Source organism: Micropterus dolomieu, linkage group LG04, assembly GCF_021292245.1.
Source record: "Micropterus dolomieu isolate WLL.071019.BEF.003 ecotype Adirondacks linkage group LG04, ASM2129224v1, whole genome shotgun sequence".
In the NCBI taxonomy this organism is placed as follows: Eukaryota; Metazoa; Chordata; class Actinopteri; order Centrarchiformes; family Centrarchidae; genus Micropterus; species Micropterus dolomieu.
This window is the reverse complement of record NC_060153.1, coordinates 5,023,964-5,041,958: the sequence shown is the minus strand read 5'-3', so window position 1 is coordinate 5,041,958 and position 17,995 is coordinate 5,023,964. Positions and strand designations below refer to the sequence as shown.

The window sequence follows — 17,995 nt, the reverse complement described above, 5'->3', positions numbered from 1 at the left end:
TATATACAGTATGTGTGTATGTATCAGAAAGGTTAAGAAGTCACCAGAAGGATAAAACACTGATCTGAAATGTAAGGTAGTTCTTCTGGGAATGACATTACTTCAAGCTTTACACGTTTCATGACTTATGATTGGCTGGTGGTCTGATTTTCATATTCATCCCTCTGATTCCATCCATTTTCTGGTATAGTTAACTTAAATGGGAACATGCCAAAGAAATAGGGCACAGAGAAAGGCTTTGCCTGGTGTTATAAGTATCTCATCATACAGTATCAGAGGTTACTGAGAGTATTTCTGCAGTGTTTATATTTTTGTCATCTTGGATGTGCAAGTGGGTTCCTTGGACAGGGTGGAAGAGAAGCAGCAGAGAAGGCAATTATAGGTCATTGAGATAAAGTGCTTCAGAGGAGCCATGCCTATTCTATTATCTCCCTTTTAAAAATCCCTAAACCCAAGAAATAAGAAAAATCCTACAGAGCTGAAAGGAAACTCCTCAGTTCTGGCCAGTCTTTTCCACTCAAGTGTGATTTATGAGCTTCTATCATGTTTGAACTCCAAAGTTTAATATCAGAGAAATGCATTTGCCCTGTTTTGCGGTGAGGAGCACTAATGGAAAGTGAAATTCGCATCAATGTTGACTAAAGCTCAATAAAAAAAGAATCCAAATCTTTAATATGGTGCTTTTTGCAGTGTAGTGCTTCTCAGTTATTCGATGCCAATTTGTTTCACAAACAATGAATGGTGCCGCTTTAGAGTAGTGCCTCAGAATTCACATAGAAAAGTTTAAGTGGCAATGAAGTGGAATAATAAATTGTATGGACAAACACTTTATTGTAATCCAAGAGGAAAATTTGCTCTTGCAGTTCACATATGGAATTCATTAAATAATAGTCACACAGGAAATTATGTTGCATTGCAGTGTCTAATGACAAGTACAATTTTGATTAAACTCTCACTATATTGTCATATAATCAGACATGTTTTATAGTTCTTATGCTGAAGAGAAACAAATCCAGGAACAATCAGTGTATTTGTTAAACCATCTGTTAAATCAATTGACAAGAGTTTTATAGTTTTATGTTGGTGAGACCAGATGTCAGGTCTTTCTCTACCTGTAAGCAGTTCCATTGTAAGATAAAATGAACATGTCTGACTGACTGACTGCAATATATTTGAAGTGAAACTGATTTTAGTAATTGATTTTTGGCCACTGAACTCTGATATATTATATCCTCAAAAAGTTGTAATGTGTTAGCAAACAGATGCTTATTTACACACCAAGCAGATACGGAGCAACATCAGCATTTATTTGGAGTTGGGTTTCTGAAACCTAAAGCTTTGTTTTACTTTCTACCAATTCAATTCAATTCAAATCAGCTTTATTGCCATGGATGTACAACAACAGTATTGCCAAAGCTACATATAAATTACATAAGAACAATTAATTTCATACATTTCATTAAATAAGTAAATAAAACAGTAAAAGTTGTGTTTGTGTGTGTTAATATAAAATAAAATAAAAAAATAATAAAAAATATATAAAATATAAAAATTCCATAAAAGTGAATAAATAAAACAGTAGCGTGAGTGTGTGTGTATGTTTAAAAAGTTCAAATATATTAAAAATTAAAATAAAATAAATAAATGAAACAGTAACGTGTGTGCTATTATAATAATATATTACAAATTTAAATAAAATAAATAGATAAAACCATAAATGTGTGTGGGTATATTAATACACACACAAATTTTTTTTTATTAATTAAAAAAAAATTTTTACAATTATTTATCAGTCTGAGTTTCCACTGGTTGTCCTCAGTTCGTGGCATGAGGAGATATATTTTGCAGCAATTATTTGACATTTGGGCATTTCTCTTAAATAGGGGAGTTTTTGTGGGTCTGATATAAATTCGAATTCGGGGTACATATGGGAAATGTTTGCAAAGTGTTTTTGTCTTAGTGTTTATATTTAGGGCATGAGGTTAGAAAGTGCAGCTCTGTCCTCTACCTGTCCTCTGTCACTCTGGGAGCAGAGTCTCTCCTCTTGTGGTAGCCAGCTCTGTCTGTGGCGACCCTTGTCTATGGCCAGGCTGTGTTCACTCAGTCTGTTGTTGTCAACATTTTTCTTAGTTTAGGACATTTTATTGTGCTCAGGTAATTTGCCAGTGTGAATTCTCTTTTTAGAGTCAGATAACATTGTAGTTTACTTTGTGTTTTGGTTGTTTCTTTCTAGTATTGAATATATTTTTCTTTTTGCTTGTTGATAATTTGGTTTGGTCTGCTTGAGTTGGTGTTGCTGTCCTGAGGCTGTTGGGGACTTGTTACTGCAGAGAGCCTCAGGACCTGCTGGCTGAGGGGACTCTTCTCTGGTTTTAGTTCCTGGTATATTAGGGCTTTGTGATGGTATGTCTGGGGGTTAACTGATTTTAAGTTATTGTAAAATTTAATTGATCTTTTCTGTATTTTTAGTAAGAGGGGGTATTGGCCAAGCTCTGCTCTGAACTGATTATTTGGTGTTTTTTTCTGCACCTACAGGATGCTCTTATAGAACTTGGTATGGAAAGATTCTATGATCGTTTTGTCCCATTTGTCAAATTCATTATTAAGTTTTGGCCTCCAAATTACGCTACCATATAGAATTATTGGTTCAATTGTTGGTACCAACTCCTGAGAAAAATATCCGGGGGCCAAAAAATATGTCTCTAACTTGCTAGATGCACCACAATGTTCACAGCTAGTCGCTAACTTTGTCGTTGTTTGGTGACAGTGTATGGTGGGATGGAAAATAAAATCATTTAGCAAAAAGCTCCATAGAACTAATGGTTGTTTGGTGGTAATTATTAGTGGTTTTGTCATTATGAGCAACTCCTTTGTCATTGGATCCACTGTTATTAGTGTGACTTAAAAAAAATCTAATTCACTCATTAACACATGTTTTGTCTTGTAGGGTCTGTTTTCACCAATAAACCCTTAAAGACCATCACAAACAGCAACCTGATCCATCTTTTGGTTGAGGCCAGAGACGAAGGTGATCCTGTACAGTCTACTGTCACCTCCATAGATGTGCTGATTCTGGACACCAACGATCATGCACCTTTGTTCCACCAGGATATCTACACTCTCACTGTCCCAGAGGACACCCCCACAGACACCACCTTACTGACTCTGTCTGCAGAGGACCAAGACTGGAGCCCTGAAAATACCCATTTGGACTATGCCATCTTCAGGGGAAATGAAGAGAAGCGATTCTGTATGGAAGTAAAAATGGTTCAGGTTGAGAATCAGATGCGAAATGTAGGAAAACTTGTTCTGTGTAACCCTTTAGACCGTGAGACCACGGAGAGCTATGCGCTAACAGTGAGTGTGTCTGATCGAGGAACGCCTCCACTGAACAGCTCTGCTGTCATTATGGTGACTGTGACGGACTGCAATGACAATACCCCTGTCTTTTCCACCACAGAATACCATACACAGGTGAGTGAAAACAGCCATGTAGGTAGCAGGCTGGTCCAGGTCAGTGCTCAGGATCCTGACCTGGGAACCAACGGCCTGTTGCGGTATGACATTATCTCAGGGAACAGCAAAGGTCACCTCAAGCTCGACCCTCAGTCTGGCCTTCTGGTCCTCAACCACTCGCTTGACTATGAGGAAGACTCTAAATATACCCTCACTATCCGAGCATCTGATGGCAGTGAATCATTTGAAGAACGTAAAGTGGCTTTTACAGTGGTCTTCATCACAGTGTTGGATGAAAATGACAACACTCCATATTTCATGTTCCCTACTGTTAACTGTTCTGTGCTGGAGAACCTCCCAGCCTTTACCCACACCTGTTCTGTCCATGCTGTTGACAATGACTTAGGCCCCTACGGCCAGCTCACCTACTCTATTTTGTCCTCCTGCTTCATGGACTATGGCAGTGGCAGCCCTGAGAAGAAGGAGGCGTTTACCATTGACCCCTTAACAGGCGACATTCACACCAGACAGACATTTGATTACGAACGCGAGAGTGAGTACTGCTTTGTAGTGGAGGCCAGGGATAAAGGCAGCAAAGCAGCTACAGTGAGAGTGCAGGTGACCATCAAGGGAGTGGATGAGTTCAGTCCTGTCTTCACCCAAAAGCAGTACCATTTCCTCCTGCCAGAAAATGCGAAGCTTGGAGAGACAGTTGGTTATGTGATGGCGATGGACCATGATGGAGGGGTGGATGGGCTGGTTGAGTACTCACTTGTGAAGTCCTCGCCATTTTTCTCAATAAACAAAACTATTGGTGCCATTTTTGTGTCAGGCCCTGTATATCGCAGAAGAAGCAGCCATGCCTCAGAGGACATGGTGAAGCTGGTAGTGTCTGCAGGTAGTCCCAGATTGGCCTCCAGGACCACTACCTGCCTAGTTTTTGTCAATATCTCCAGCTCTGCAGAGGCACTCACCGGGGTGCGTCTTGATGCGCACATGCTCAGTTTGAGTGTCTCACTAATCATGTTCCTCCTCATCCTGCTCATTTTTGTGGGCTTGGTTCTCAGGTACAAAATCAAGGAAGCAGCAATCAAAAAGGCAGCTGCCATCGCCGCTAACTTGAACCACGACACAGGCTCATTTGGTAGATCGAATAGCCACACGCAAAGTGCCATCTCTCTGCAAGACATTAAACGGCCCGGGATCATGGTGAACAAGAGAGACATATCAAACCCATACAATCAATCAGACTCGAGTGGCCGTGGATCAGCAGAGGGTGAGACCGCTGAGGACCAGGAGATTAAGTGGATTAATGAGTACCCCTGCCGTAAAAGAGACAAATCTGTGCAAGGCACCCTGACCATTGAGATGCCAGATTCTGCTTTACCTGGGGACAACATCTCCTGCCACTCTGTCGATGTAGGGCCAGACCACATTTTATCTGTCAATAAATGTTTAGTCTCAGGGATGGCCAGCACAGAAAGCCTCCACCACTTCAAAGAGGAAGGAGGAGGTGAGGGACTTCTTCCTGCAATACTTAGGGTGAGAGATTCGGAGGAGAGCATGAGGACAAATGGGTATGCTCCCCTCTCAGAATCCCACATCTCTGCAGATTCTCTCTCTTCACTTCTGTGTTTAGAGGAGCAGCTGCAGGGCAGCTACAGCTGGGACTACATTTTGGACTGGGAACCACGCTTCCAGACTCTGGCCTCCGTCTTCACTGATATCGGAATGCTCCCTGACGAGGAGCTTCAAGGCGGCCGTGAGGACTTAGCAGCAGAGGCAAGCTGTCTCATGTACCCTCCACCACTTATAACAGGAGTAGCTCAGCCTGGCATTAGAACTGTACCTCCACGAAAGCCGGGACGTATGCCAAGCCTGTGCAGGAAGCCCTCTTACCCCAAATATGCTTACTCCCCCTTAGCCAGGAACACAGGACTTACCCCTTCAGCCATGACACCCACTTTCTCCCCATCACTGTCTTCTCTCACCATCAGGACCCCCAGTGCCTCACCAGTTGTCTCTGAGACCGGGGTGGGGGGTATCAGACTTGACTCAGGGCCCCTCACTGCGAGCCTATTGGAGGCAGAAATCCAGGTGTAAACACAACAACAACTGTATCTGTGACATTCAATTCCATCTTCCATTCACCACCTGAAGGTATTTCTCTTAGTATTTCTAAGAGACTTGATAGAAAACTGCGCAGTTTAGTTTTGCGTTTAGTTAAATACAGCATATCATACTTTTTCAGTGATATCCTTTCAGACAAGTCCTGGACTTATTTCCATTGTTGTCCCCATTTCTATGGTTTTAGACTCATGAGTGTCATGAGTTTAGTCTCAAAGGGGTGATACCAGTCAAATTTGTCATTTGAACATAATATAGTAATTTAATTACTTAGATTGAGGTTGATTTCATAACTCACTTCTGTAATAAAACTAACATCTGGAAAAGCCTGAACTCAGTCTTGCATTATATTCTTATAATGCAGCACTTTGAATAAGAGCAGATGTTCGAGTCAGCAATTAATGTTGAATGTTTTATTGTAAACAAGTTTATATGTGCAGAAAATGAAACACTTTCTTATTGCAGTTGGTTGCCGCTTCTAAATGGAAGTTTTTCAAGGTTGATTTAACTTTAATAACCTAAGAAAACAACATTATTCTGAGGTTAAGTCTGTCTCATTGGAATCATAAAAAATATGTTTTGAATACAGACCCACTACCTCTTATTTAATATATTCTGCCTGTTAAATACCAATAAAATCTTGAGTGTTTAATTTCAAAATTATGTTCAGTCTTCAAAGCTAGATAAGCGTTGAGGCTTATGCAGGTATCATCTAAAACTAAAACATGAGGGATTTTTTCCCTGCTTCACAGGCTATTTGTGTGCAGATTCAAGACATGGTATTATATTGTGTTGCTGTCACTGGTCAGCATGGCGGCAGATATTCAAAAACTAGTTCCAGGTTCTGGCTCTTTCTCATGAACAGAAAATGGTCTGTTCCCTTCATGATTGTTTTTTGTGTGTGCTGACTGTAGACTGTGGACACTCTGTTAATAAATAGCACTTTATGGACAATTACCAGAGAATTGCATGAGTTCAAATATTGATAAATATTCAAAAAAATTTAAAATAAAGAAACTTTCTTCTGTATTTTCTTGGGTTCAGCATTTAAAGGTCTGATTTTGTGGTACTGATTGTCTTTCGGGATGATTTATTAGATTTATTAGCTTGTGCTTACATGTGTGTATAATTTTATAATCAAAGACAGGATTTCTTATTGAAATAATTCTTAAAACATATGATGGTATCATATATATTTTGGGTATTTTTTCCTGAATCGATTTTTGACATGCCCATCCTCAGTTTTTTCCCGTGTTTTTTCTGAAGAAGTATCCATAATGTAACGGTAAAAGGGTTTCAATCAATTCACACTGCTTCCCTCATAAAAAAAGATGGGAATGCCATGATTAAAAGCATGATCTTAACCTTTTTAACTTTAATGTTTTACTTTTAGCTTTAAAGTTATCAAACATTTTATGTGGTAGAGAACAACACTATCGTACATAAACCATGGGAATTTGTAGTCATATTCATTTTTGATTAATCTGACACTTTATTATATATCCGTCTGTGTCCATGTATAATTGCAGCTCATTTTTACTTTACAAATGTTTTTAGAATTTTTTTAGATGCTTGTTCTCTCTGTTAATTTTGTCCAGAATCTCTGCAATTTTTATTTATTATTAAAAATGGTTGAGAGTCTCCACAGCCTTGGAGACCTTTTATTTTTGCTGATTTTAACAGTTATCTCAACATCCAAGAATTTTGCTTCTCTAAGAAAAGTTTAAAAAAATACACTGATTCACCATGGCTCCACTTGGTCTGCTGTTAATGTGCTGCCCTCAGGGAACATATGAGCTGAGGAAGCTGAGGAGCTAAAGTCTTTATCAGATAGTTTCATTAAAGATAATAAACAGTCAGGCCCTGAACCATATTAACCAAATGTGCCGTGCATGTAGTCACTGATAGGTGCGTAATTATTTATTGACTCAGTCCAATCTCTCCTCTGCACCTCAGTAGGTTTTGAGAAGCTCTACGCTCTTCTGTATTTGTGATTTCAGTGGGTCCTTGGCCCCCGGATCACGGTGATGGAAGAGATCTCGCCATATCAGGTGATCTGGCTAAACAAGCTTCTGTGTTTCCGCACACAGTTTAACAGTCCCAACTGGGGTAAAGAGCAGCTCAGTGGATCTTTATTAAATATTAAGTCAGGCGACTACGTTTGCAGAAAGAGGTCAGAAAGTCTCAAGTACAATAGGATTCCTTGGCAGTTCTATAAAGACAGAAAGTTTCTAAATTGACACAAACACTTTTTTATGTACAATATATAGTTGAGATTATTCATAGTTTGATAAATCAGAAGTGTGTAAACTGAATGTCATTCCCAGCATGGTCAGATTAATCTGCTAGGAAGCCCTTTAGCAAAAATGTGCTGCTGGGTCTCCATTAACCTACTGAACCTCCTACTCTATGTGGACTGTGTGATATGCTAGAATACTGCCATGTTTGATGCTTGGGAACTTCTTTTCAACACTAATAATAAATGAAACAAATGAATTAAGGAATATGCGACATGTAAGCACAAACATTATAAAAGGTCATAAAACTAGATTTTGACACTCTGATAGAGTGAATTGCCATTTTGTTTTCACTTCATTATTCAGTGTAACAGTGTTTCCATACCAGGTTACTCAGAGACACCTATGGAGGTAATAGAACATGTTTACATGCACTGAAGTAACCTGGTTACTATAAATCTGTGTAGACATACAATAGGTCTGTTATCAGATTTCTCCCTTGACCCTTATTTTGGAAACATGGCTTTCTCCTAAAAAAATTATTTGTGATCTAAGCCACTGTATCAGCCACTGCATTAAAATGTTTAGGGGTAGAAACCAACTTCTTTCCAGTTTTAGAAGCAATTTTGTCTTAAAGTCAGGGAAAGTTAACATTGGCGAAACTAGCAAGAGACAGCTAGAGTATCCAACTGAAAGAATCCCGCCCCCTCCCTTCAGGCAAAGCCACTTACTAAAAACAAATTGTCATGCACAAGCAGAGTGCATGCAGGTAGGCAGGTAGACAGGCTTGTAAGCCAGCCAGTGCTGGGCTTATTACAGGCCTGCCTCTACGTATTTGAATTACTGAACAAATTTGAGATGTGGGCTGAAAGTCAGAGGAATGGAACCAGGCTAAAACATGGACCCTCTTCAAGACAGGGCTTCAAGATCAGTTAATGTAGCAGGATCCCTCTTAAGGCCCTGATCATATCAGATGCTTTAGTGGTACATATTCGCAAATGAAATTTCCATTAATCAAATTACCACAAACCAGTTGACCCACAGTGAGCCTGGGTCTTCTGAAGCCCATGAGGGTCTTGGGCCTTGGGCAGTTACCTACTGTGTGCAGTTGGCTATCAAGCCTTAATCCTAAATACATCAGTGTCACTTCAGCAAATGATGGTGTACAGAGCAGTCAAAAAGGCCCAGTTAAATGAAGGCAAATAAAAATAGCTTATCTCCACAATAATGCATAGTCATAAAAAGATTATCACTTGTCAAATCTGGTCAAGGGTCAAGTAATGTTCCTCCTGAGCCTTCTTTTCCTGCAGAACAAGAAGAAAAGATTATCATATGAAAGTCACTATCAAGAGGAGGTATTGTGACAAATAAACTCTGTGTTCTCATCCTGGCTTGGATTGTATATTTATCTCTATATGTATTCTACTGAGATATGTACTGGCCTCTTAAGTTCTGCATTGTGGTTTCTGGCTAGGTTCTCAGGGGAGTGAGGCTTTATGATGCACTGAAGGAATTTAGGTTACATTCACTTGGCAGGGTGACAGCTGATTTTATAATAAGTTGTTTTGAAACTGTTTTGTAGTCAGGTCTTGATTATATACAGAGCATGGTAGACATATTTTTTGTGTTTACTGTGTGTTATCACACGTACACACATATTTTAACTTTGACAAATGTATAATCCAATTAAATTTAATTGCAGCAGTCTGATACTGGTTTGTTATTTTTGGTGCCAGAGGTATAGTGGCTTGTTGGAGTGTAGAAAGTGTTTATGTAATGCAGATTTGTGAGCATGCAATTTTCATTACAAATTCTATACCTTTTGTAAGTCCAAGAGCATCTAGGAACTAGGAAGTTCTTTTACATAAAAGAAAACAGCTTAAGCAGCTCATCAGTCTTCTATCTTCATATGACATTTTAATCATGCATATTTATGCGTTGTGTTATTAAATGTTTTATATACAGTATTATACTTTTTCAAGTTAAAAAAGGCATGCATATCCTATTCAGTTGCACAAGTTTCTTAGTATTATCACTTTGATACCAACTAGGGTTGCCAAATGTCCCATATTAGTCGGGATGTCCCTTATATTAGGCCTAATTGATTTGTCACATACGTGGCCTCTCGTTCCGTTTTTTGACTACTACGCTGATCTAACCATTGACTGACACAACAGCAACAGCAGCGGTGCTGATCACGACACTTGATCACCGACACCTGTCATCATCCAATCACAGCCCCCCCACACACACACACGCCTCAGTAGACCTATACGTTAAGTAATGTAAAATGCAGCTACTGTGGAAATTTACAAAATAGCGGCAAGTGAAGCTTCGTAGTGTATCACACTGTCAAACATGGACTTCAGCACCAACAGTCTTGTTAATGAATGTTTTAGGACCAAAGACTGTGCGGGATATCCTGAATGATCTATCCCCAATTGAAGGTGAGTCTGTGTTTTACTTTGTTGCCACCGACGCCTCAAACAAGGGAAACAGAAAAATATTTCCTGTGTGCGTGAGATATTTTTCTGTGTCTGATGGAGTGCGGTGCAAGTTACTTGACTTTTATGAAGATAGTGATTAAACTGCAAGTGGTATTCATCAGGTTCTGATGAACTGCCTGAAAAAGCATGAACTGGAAATAAAACACATCACAAACTATGTTCTTTTTGGACTGTGCTGGATATCCTGAATGATCTATCCCCAATTGTAATCTACAGTGCAAGAGCCACAAGTGTTTTGACAGATTGTAAAAGTAACACGTAGTGGTTCAATTAAAGGACTGTGAGGTACCTGCTGTAAATAAACTTATTAAACATACCAAATATTTAATTATGACAAATTGCTTAAAACAATACACTGTATATTCACACAAAACCATACCTGTACTGCTGCAGCAGGTCACTTTTTGTCTCTTATTTCATAGTGACAAAGTTGGAAACACTAATACCAACCAACATCTATTTATAGCACCAAGTATCCAAAACTATCAAGAACCAAAAGCTAGCATGAAATATCTGAGCAGATTCATAATCTTGTTCACTTTTTCTTTGATCAGATAGTTCCTGATTTCAATATAACAGTTGCCAGTTTTAGACAGTTTTATATATCTTATAATACAAAGTCCTTCTATGAAAACCTGTTTTTGATTCTACAACCAAGCTAGCAACTCTGATTCTGTACTTTGAGCTAATGCTAAAGTCAGCAAGCCAGCATGTTCCCAATGACAATAGAGATCCTAAGTCCCTCCCACTCCGGTGGACAACTGTGACGGTGTACTGTCACTATGGTTCATTATGTGCTGTGACTGCCATACTAACAAGCCTGGCTCTTTGATGTAGCCGTCAAGCTGCATGTTTGGTACCCTGTAGACCCTGGTTCAAATCCGAGTGGGGTTACTGCTCTTGCCTTTCCGTCACAACAACCATGGGGCCTTATTTCAGTAAAAATATTTACGGTAGTCAGTGGTAAGAGACAACATTTTTATTGATCCCGTTTGAATTGTGCCCTGACTTACATGTAATGTTTGTCTATTTAAAATATACATTTGAAAGTCAAGAAAGACACAGTTTGTTGTAAAACTGTTGAGGTATAAGACTATAAGAAAATATATAATTACAAAGATCACAAACCCAAAAGTCGTGTATGTGTCGTCGTAATTTTTTCTCTCAATGACTGAAGCTAACGTTACTGAAGCTTATGTCAAAGAACTTACATGAGAAGACGATGTGAAGAAAGGACCACGAGTTGTTGGACTAAACACATCAGGTGAGATATATTTCAGCATGGAACAGCAACCAAGTAATGAACATAGCTAACATTATCACATTAATATGTTGGTGACGTATATTGTGCAAGACGAAAGTAGTTCATTGAACGGTTTTCACACAAAATGAAATGTTATTTTACTGTTTTATGACAAACTGCAACTTTCTTGACTGACAAAGTTATCTTTTCAATTGACAAACAAAGTGTAATTCACAATTGCACAATTCTAACGGGAAAATTAATAACTTGGCTATTACCATTGACTACCTTACATATTTTTTCCAAAATAAGGTCCCATGGGACAGAAGTGGAAGCGAGGGACTTAGGCACTATGCTAACCGGCTGAATGCTAAATTCAGTTTAGCATATTAAGATGCTACCATTTGCCAATTAGCACTAAACACAAAGTAGGTTGCAGTTGAGGTGACTGAAAGTACATTTACTTAGTTGGTCATAAACTAAAATATTTGACAAATTTTATTATTTTAATTAAGGTGCTAGAAGAAAAGTTAAAATAGTATTATCCAATTTAACCATATTCAACTTAACTATTGACAGTTTGAGTTGGATATTTGTGTGTACTATAGCAGCTAATGTAACCTCGAGTTGCTATGTGGAGCAAGATTAAATCAACTGCTAATGTTAATGAGATCATCCACTTTTTATTTATAAATTAATCACGGCAGTTACAGTTTGCTTCTTATCAGTGCGAAGTAAGTAGTTACTGGAGAATTATATCTGCACTGATGAAACTTTCATTGAATTTGATGTTCAAATTCTTAGTTTATAGAAGAGCCACAATCTGTTTACGGTCTATCAGCAGGTTTGTGCCAAAAACATATGGCCTATATCATCTTCAGTATCATTAATTATCACTGGACTCTTTGACTTCAGACAATCATCATGTGCAGAGTCTTGATATTTTTCCATTAATCTGTAAGTTCATCTAAAGTGTGTTGCTGAAAGACTGTATAAACATTGTCGCACTGAGAGCTTGTTTTATGCTTCATTTGCAAGCTGGAAACAGTCCAAATGTTTTCTGTTTTTTCTCGCTTCCACATTTTTTCCCTAAAAGTAAAAGGTGCCACATGCATTTCTACAGCAGAAGAAAGAAATGTTACCATCAAGATTGATTAACAACGGGGACCAGTTATAGTATTTATTTATAATGCAGCCATTTCCACTGACATTTCCACATTTATAATCTTTATAAAGGAATCCAAATGCACTTTACATAAAGAATGAATCACAGAACGAGTACAAGTAATCTGCGCTGGCCACTATCTCTACCATTACCTCTGTTTTTATCAGAACCATGTGGAACATCCTTTCTATCTTCTTTTCAGATGTTTGACAACTGTGTAGGGTGCTGTATGCCAGAGTATGTTGCTGTGCCTGGTGTTGATGGAAATTAAAACAGACACAATGTGGGATAGCTGAGCTGGGAACCAGGATTTTAAGTGGGGGTGGTAGCATGCAGCGTGTAGAGACTGGCTTGTTGTTTGGTAGATTTCTTCCAGACTCTTAATGAGGCTCGTTTTTTAAATAATATCTTTGGCAATTGAGGAGTTTCATTCCAAAACAATAAGCAGCCCATAGGAAAACAAATCTTCCAATCCTCATATATATATCCTAAATATATCAAACCCTGTTAATATAAACCAATATAAACAAGAAGTATTTAAGTACATTTACTTAAGTAGTGTACTTAGGTACAAAAGATATCTAATACTTGTACTTTTTAAAAGTAAAAGTCCATTTATGTTATTTATAATAATAATACAGCACTACATTTCAGATGTAAATACTGTTTAATGTTATCATTCAACAGTATATAATGAATCAGCAATAATATAAATAATGTAAAATATTATAAAACTATGATAGTGGACACTTCAGTAAATTAATCCAAAAATAATTATATGTAATTGAGTACCTTGATGTTGTGGTAATGCTACATTTACTAAAATAAAAGAACCTCCTCCACCACTAGTTACCAATGTTCCTTTTAAAATTGGAAAAGGTGTTGTCATTTTTATTGTATAGATCTTCAATCAGTGCAAATACAAGAGCAGTAAGACGCACGCTTTTTAAGATGTTGTGTGATTCTAGAATGAAACTGCTCAGAATTGTTCAGATAAAATCCAAATATGTACTTTGACATTTTGTAACTTCAAACCAACTAACAAGGAATACTCCACTGCAAAGCTATGCTTTGAATATCAGTTACCTCGTTGAATGGTGGCTCTTTGTAGCACTCCTTCATGGAGGAAGGCAGCTGTAGTTAGCTTGGACACACAAGAGTTACAGTGGATTTCAAAAACGATCCAGTTTCACAACTATAAAACCATAAATAATATCCAGAAATGTATGAATCCATTCGAAATCCTTTTTTTTTGTCATCCTAGTGGCATGGCTCAATGGATGGCAATGTCAGTCTGACTTTTCCTGTAGTGTCACAATAAGGTTAGCGTTTGTGGTTTAATGAAATGTTGCAAAAACTATTGGATGAATTGTTTTAAGTTTTATTTTGTCCAAAACTTTGGTGTATGACTATACACAGCTTTCATTTGACACCAGTTGTTAGTTGTTAGTTGCATGCATCAAACAAACAGCAAATCGTTCTTGTGTCAAATGATTACTGTGTTTTTAGCTATATTTTTGCACATTATGGGTCCACCGTGGGAATTTAATTGTGATGAATCCAAGCCATCTTTTAAGCCTAGATAGTTAAATCATAGGTTTTCGGTTGAGTATTCCTCACAGTATGGACTGTACAGACTTTAGCTGGGAGCCTAATTAACTGGGACAAGAACCCCCCACCACACACGCACACACACGCACACACACACACACACACACACACACACACACGCACATGCAGTCAGGCCTGTAGCTCCTTGAATGAGACCAGTGGGGAGAGGGAAAGGGAGCTTTGTTGGTGGAGGGCAGGAGAAGGAGGGTCAAACAGGCTTTGGATGTATGAAGGAGCCTCAAGCATCACATTTGGGTCCAATCAAATCAGCGATGTTTTTTGGCCACAATATATAAAACAGATGGACCACGTTCAGAGCGAAGAAGCAGCATTCTTTTCCTTTTTAAAGTAATATATCTTTGCTTTGCAGCATTCCTTTTTGTTTTCTAATATGTTGTCCATATGTCCATGATATTTCTTTAAAGTGTTGTTTTGTAGTTTTCACTCTATTATTTTTTCTCCAGTACTGATTAGTATTGTGTGTTGCATGTACCTTGTGTGGCCTTCTGTTAACATTAATAATATCTCAACCTTTGACCTGCTTGCAATATGAAGCCTTATACATTTAACCACAGATCTGAGTGTGAATGTCACCTTAAAAAAGTGTCTCTGGACATGTAAAGTTGTCTCACACCCTCAAATGACCTCTAACCCCAGCGGGGGATGAAGTGAGCTTGGGGTTGTTTTAGACACAAGGGTGAAAACACGAGGGCAGGTGCTCCCTGCTGGGGCCTCCCCTCCCAGTATAAGGGGCCTGGTTCTTGTGTGATGGATGGGTCTAGTTGAGACGCCAGGTCCCTTTGGGGCGGAGTCCACAGCAGGGGAGGCACCATCTGGGAACAGAATGTCAAGGCTGGCTCGAGGTTGGAGATTTATGCCCCAACCTCAGGTTCAAACGGCTGTGTCTGACACAGCGTAGACGAGGTGTCAATGACAGCTTTCCTGCCTTCTAGTCCAAAAAGAATTCATCCATTTTTGTCTGTGGGGCCATCAGGGGGAAGAAGGGCTTCAAACAACTTTAGGGTCAAGTTTCTCCAACCTAAATGTCTTCACTGGGTGTCCCTCAGTGTGTGTCATGTAGATAAACTTGAAACAGTACAGGTAGCAAATGACGCAGACACAAGTGTCAATCGTTCCGTTGGATCCAGTGTTGAGTCTTTGGGTTTGCCCTGCTCAACAAAAGAAAGCTGATGTCATGTGAAGTGGAAAAACTGTGGAAAAACAATGGGATTTTTTTTCATGTCAAACTTCAACAGCATGCATAAATTAAGGGCAGACAGACTCAAACAAACAGACGACAAACTTTTTTCTCCTATTTTTCCTCAGTCCCCTGAAGAAGCTACAACCCAGGGTTTTTCCAAACTACTCTACCATCCTCCACACACACTCATATACACAATCCTGCCACAACGACCATGTGGAATAAACACAGGTGGTGAGTAGAATGAGTTCATCCACTGACCAGTGAAATCTCCATCAGTAAACTCAGGGTAACAAGAATCAGAGGCCCCGGTACTTTTTTGATGAGCCTATTAGTGCCTCGGCTGCACACAGGGAGGTTAGAAGGAGAGAGGTATTAAACAATTTAGGCCATAGACACAGATGTGGGAGACAGAAGGGAAAAGCTCTGTGTGTGTGTGTGTGTCATGTTTTTATGTCCCAGTGGGGACTTTAACCTGAATGCACACTAACCGATGGGGACTTGTGTTACAGGACGAGTAGAGACTGGTGTTTGAGGGGTTAAGACTTAGTTTTAGGTTTCAAGTTACAATTAGGTTAAGGTTAGGGTTAGGGGCTAGGGAATGAATTATGTCAATGAGATGTCCCCATGAAGATAGAGGTGTGTGTGTGTGTGTGTGTGTGGGTTCCCAGAGCTATGTTGTGGACTATGCACAGTGTCCCATGTGGAGCTCATTTTACCCCTTCACTTTGAGGATAATCTGCGGAGTGTAGAAGCTTAAAGCGTGTGTGCATTTCAAGAATTGAGTTTACTGGCATACACAAGGATTGTGATTGTCTCTCTCAGTTTCTTAGCGTACTTATATACAGAGCAAAAACGTATAAACAAGACAGAAATATTATAAAAACAATCTCCCAATGTTATGTATCCTTCATAATCTTTTAACTTACATTTTATTCCCTGTGTGAATTATTTGTACATCAGTTTGGTTTTCTGAGTCATTTCATGTCTGTCACTATGTTGTACATAATTGCTTTGTCTATTAAAGCTACAGTAGACAGTATTTCTTACCCTAAACCTTAATCTGCAGCAGAAAAGTGAATCCAATCTTTGCTATCTAAGAGCCAGTAGTTTAAATTTTTTTTGCTAAATATATTGTTATTATTATTACTAAAGTGTCTGGAGTGTGAGTGATTAAAACTTAAAAGAATAGAGAATTTACTTTCTTGTAAAGCTTTAGCTACATTTTTCTTTTGACATTCATGCTAATAAAGCAAATTGAAATTGAAATTGAAAATTGAAATTGTTAGATGACAGAGTGGCATCAATCTTCTTCTCTATCTCTTGGGAAGAATGTAAATGAGCGTATTTAATGAAATGTTGAATTTCTTTGGGGGGGATGCAAACTATGTCGTATGCATCAGAGAGCTGGACTCACGTTGTATCTCCTGAGTTTGTTACAATGAAGCATTCATAGACTGTGCAGGTTCATAAACATGACGGTACAATTCGTAGCTCATGAAGGTCACATCTGAAGGTCCCATATGAGCTTGTGTCTAATATTTTGCCTTATTGCTTTCAAATGGGCTCGGGTTACACCCCTGCTCAAAAAGCCCTCCCTCAACCCCACTCGAGTTGAGAACTATCAGCCAGTTTGACTTCTACCATTTCTATCCAAAGCTATTAAAATTCCTCTCATGGAATGTCGTCCTAGATCCATATCAGTCAGTGGACACTCTACTGAAACGGCTCTGTTGTCTGTGACAGAAGCCCTAAGGTCAGCTAAAGCTGCCGCCCAGCGCTTGGTTCTTATCCTGCTCGACCTATCAGCTGCCTTTGACACAGTCAATCACGGGATCTTGCCATCCGCACTCACGGCAATCGGCATCTCAGGTAAAGCACTCCTGTGGTTAGAATCCTACCTCTCTGGGAGTTCCTACAATGTGTTGTGGCAAGGACAATTGTCCTCTTCTCACTGCCTCTCCACAGGGGTGCCCCAAGGCTCAGTGTTAGGGCCCCTTCTCTTCTCAATTTACACCACTTCACTGGGGCCGATCATTCGCTCACGAGGGCGTCCCTCTCTAACTTCAAGAAGCTCTTGAAAACTCATCTCTTCCGAGAACGCTTTCTATTATAACACTAACACTCTAACCCCTAACCTCTAACATGCAATTCCTGTGCTCTTCTTCTTCTATCCCCTTTCGATTCTCTTGTATTGATTGCACTATTTCTTTACCTCTTACTTCTTTCCCCTAGGTATTTACCCCATTTATGCCATACGTGCTATTACCGCTTACTAGTATTTATTGTTGCTCTTACTAGTAGCTATTGTCACTTGTAGATCTCTTGCTGTATTGATGCTTTATTGATGCTTGTATGTTGTTCCTCAAGTGTAAGTCGCTTTGGATAAAAGCATCTGCCAAATGAGTAAATGTGAATGTAAATGTTATTATGTCAGTTGTGTTGTAA

The 17,995-nt window shown here is 39.0% G+C and overlaps 1 protein-coding gene across 2 annotated transcripts in view; it reads left to right on the top strand.

The window, feature by feature from the left end:
• dchs2 (dachsous cadherin-related 2) overlaps positions 1 to 6,553 on the top strand; it is a 33,680-nt gene extending 27,127 nt beyond the window's left edge. Inside the window, exons 20-21 of one of the 2 annotated variants that reach the window (XM_046048133.1) lie at positions 2,948 to 3,028; positions 3,109 to 3,336. In XM_046048133.1, coding sequence (XP_045904089.1) covers positions 2,948 to 3,028; positions 3,109 to 3,197 — 170 coding nt within the window. In that variant the 3' untranslated portion in view covers positions 3,198 to 3,336. Of the gene's footprint in view, positions 1 to 2,947 lie in introns of both variants that reach the window. The other variant, XM_046048132.1, reaches the window with a different exon arrangement.
• The last annotated feature ends 11,442 nt before the right edge of the window (positions 6,554 to 17,995 follow it).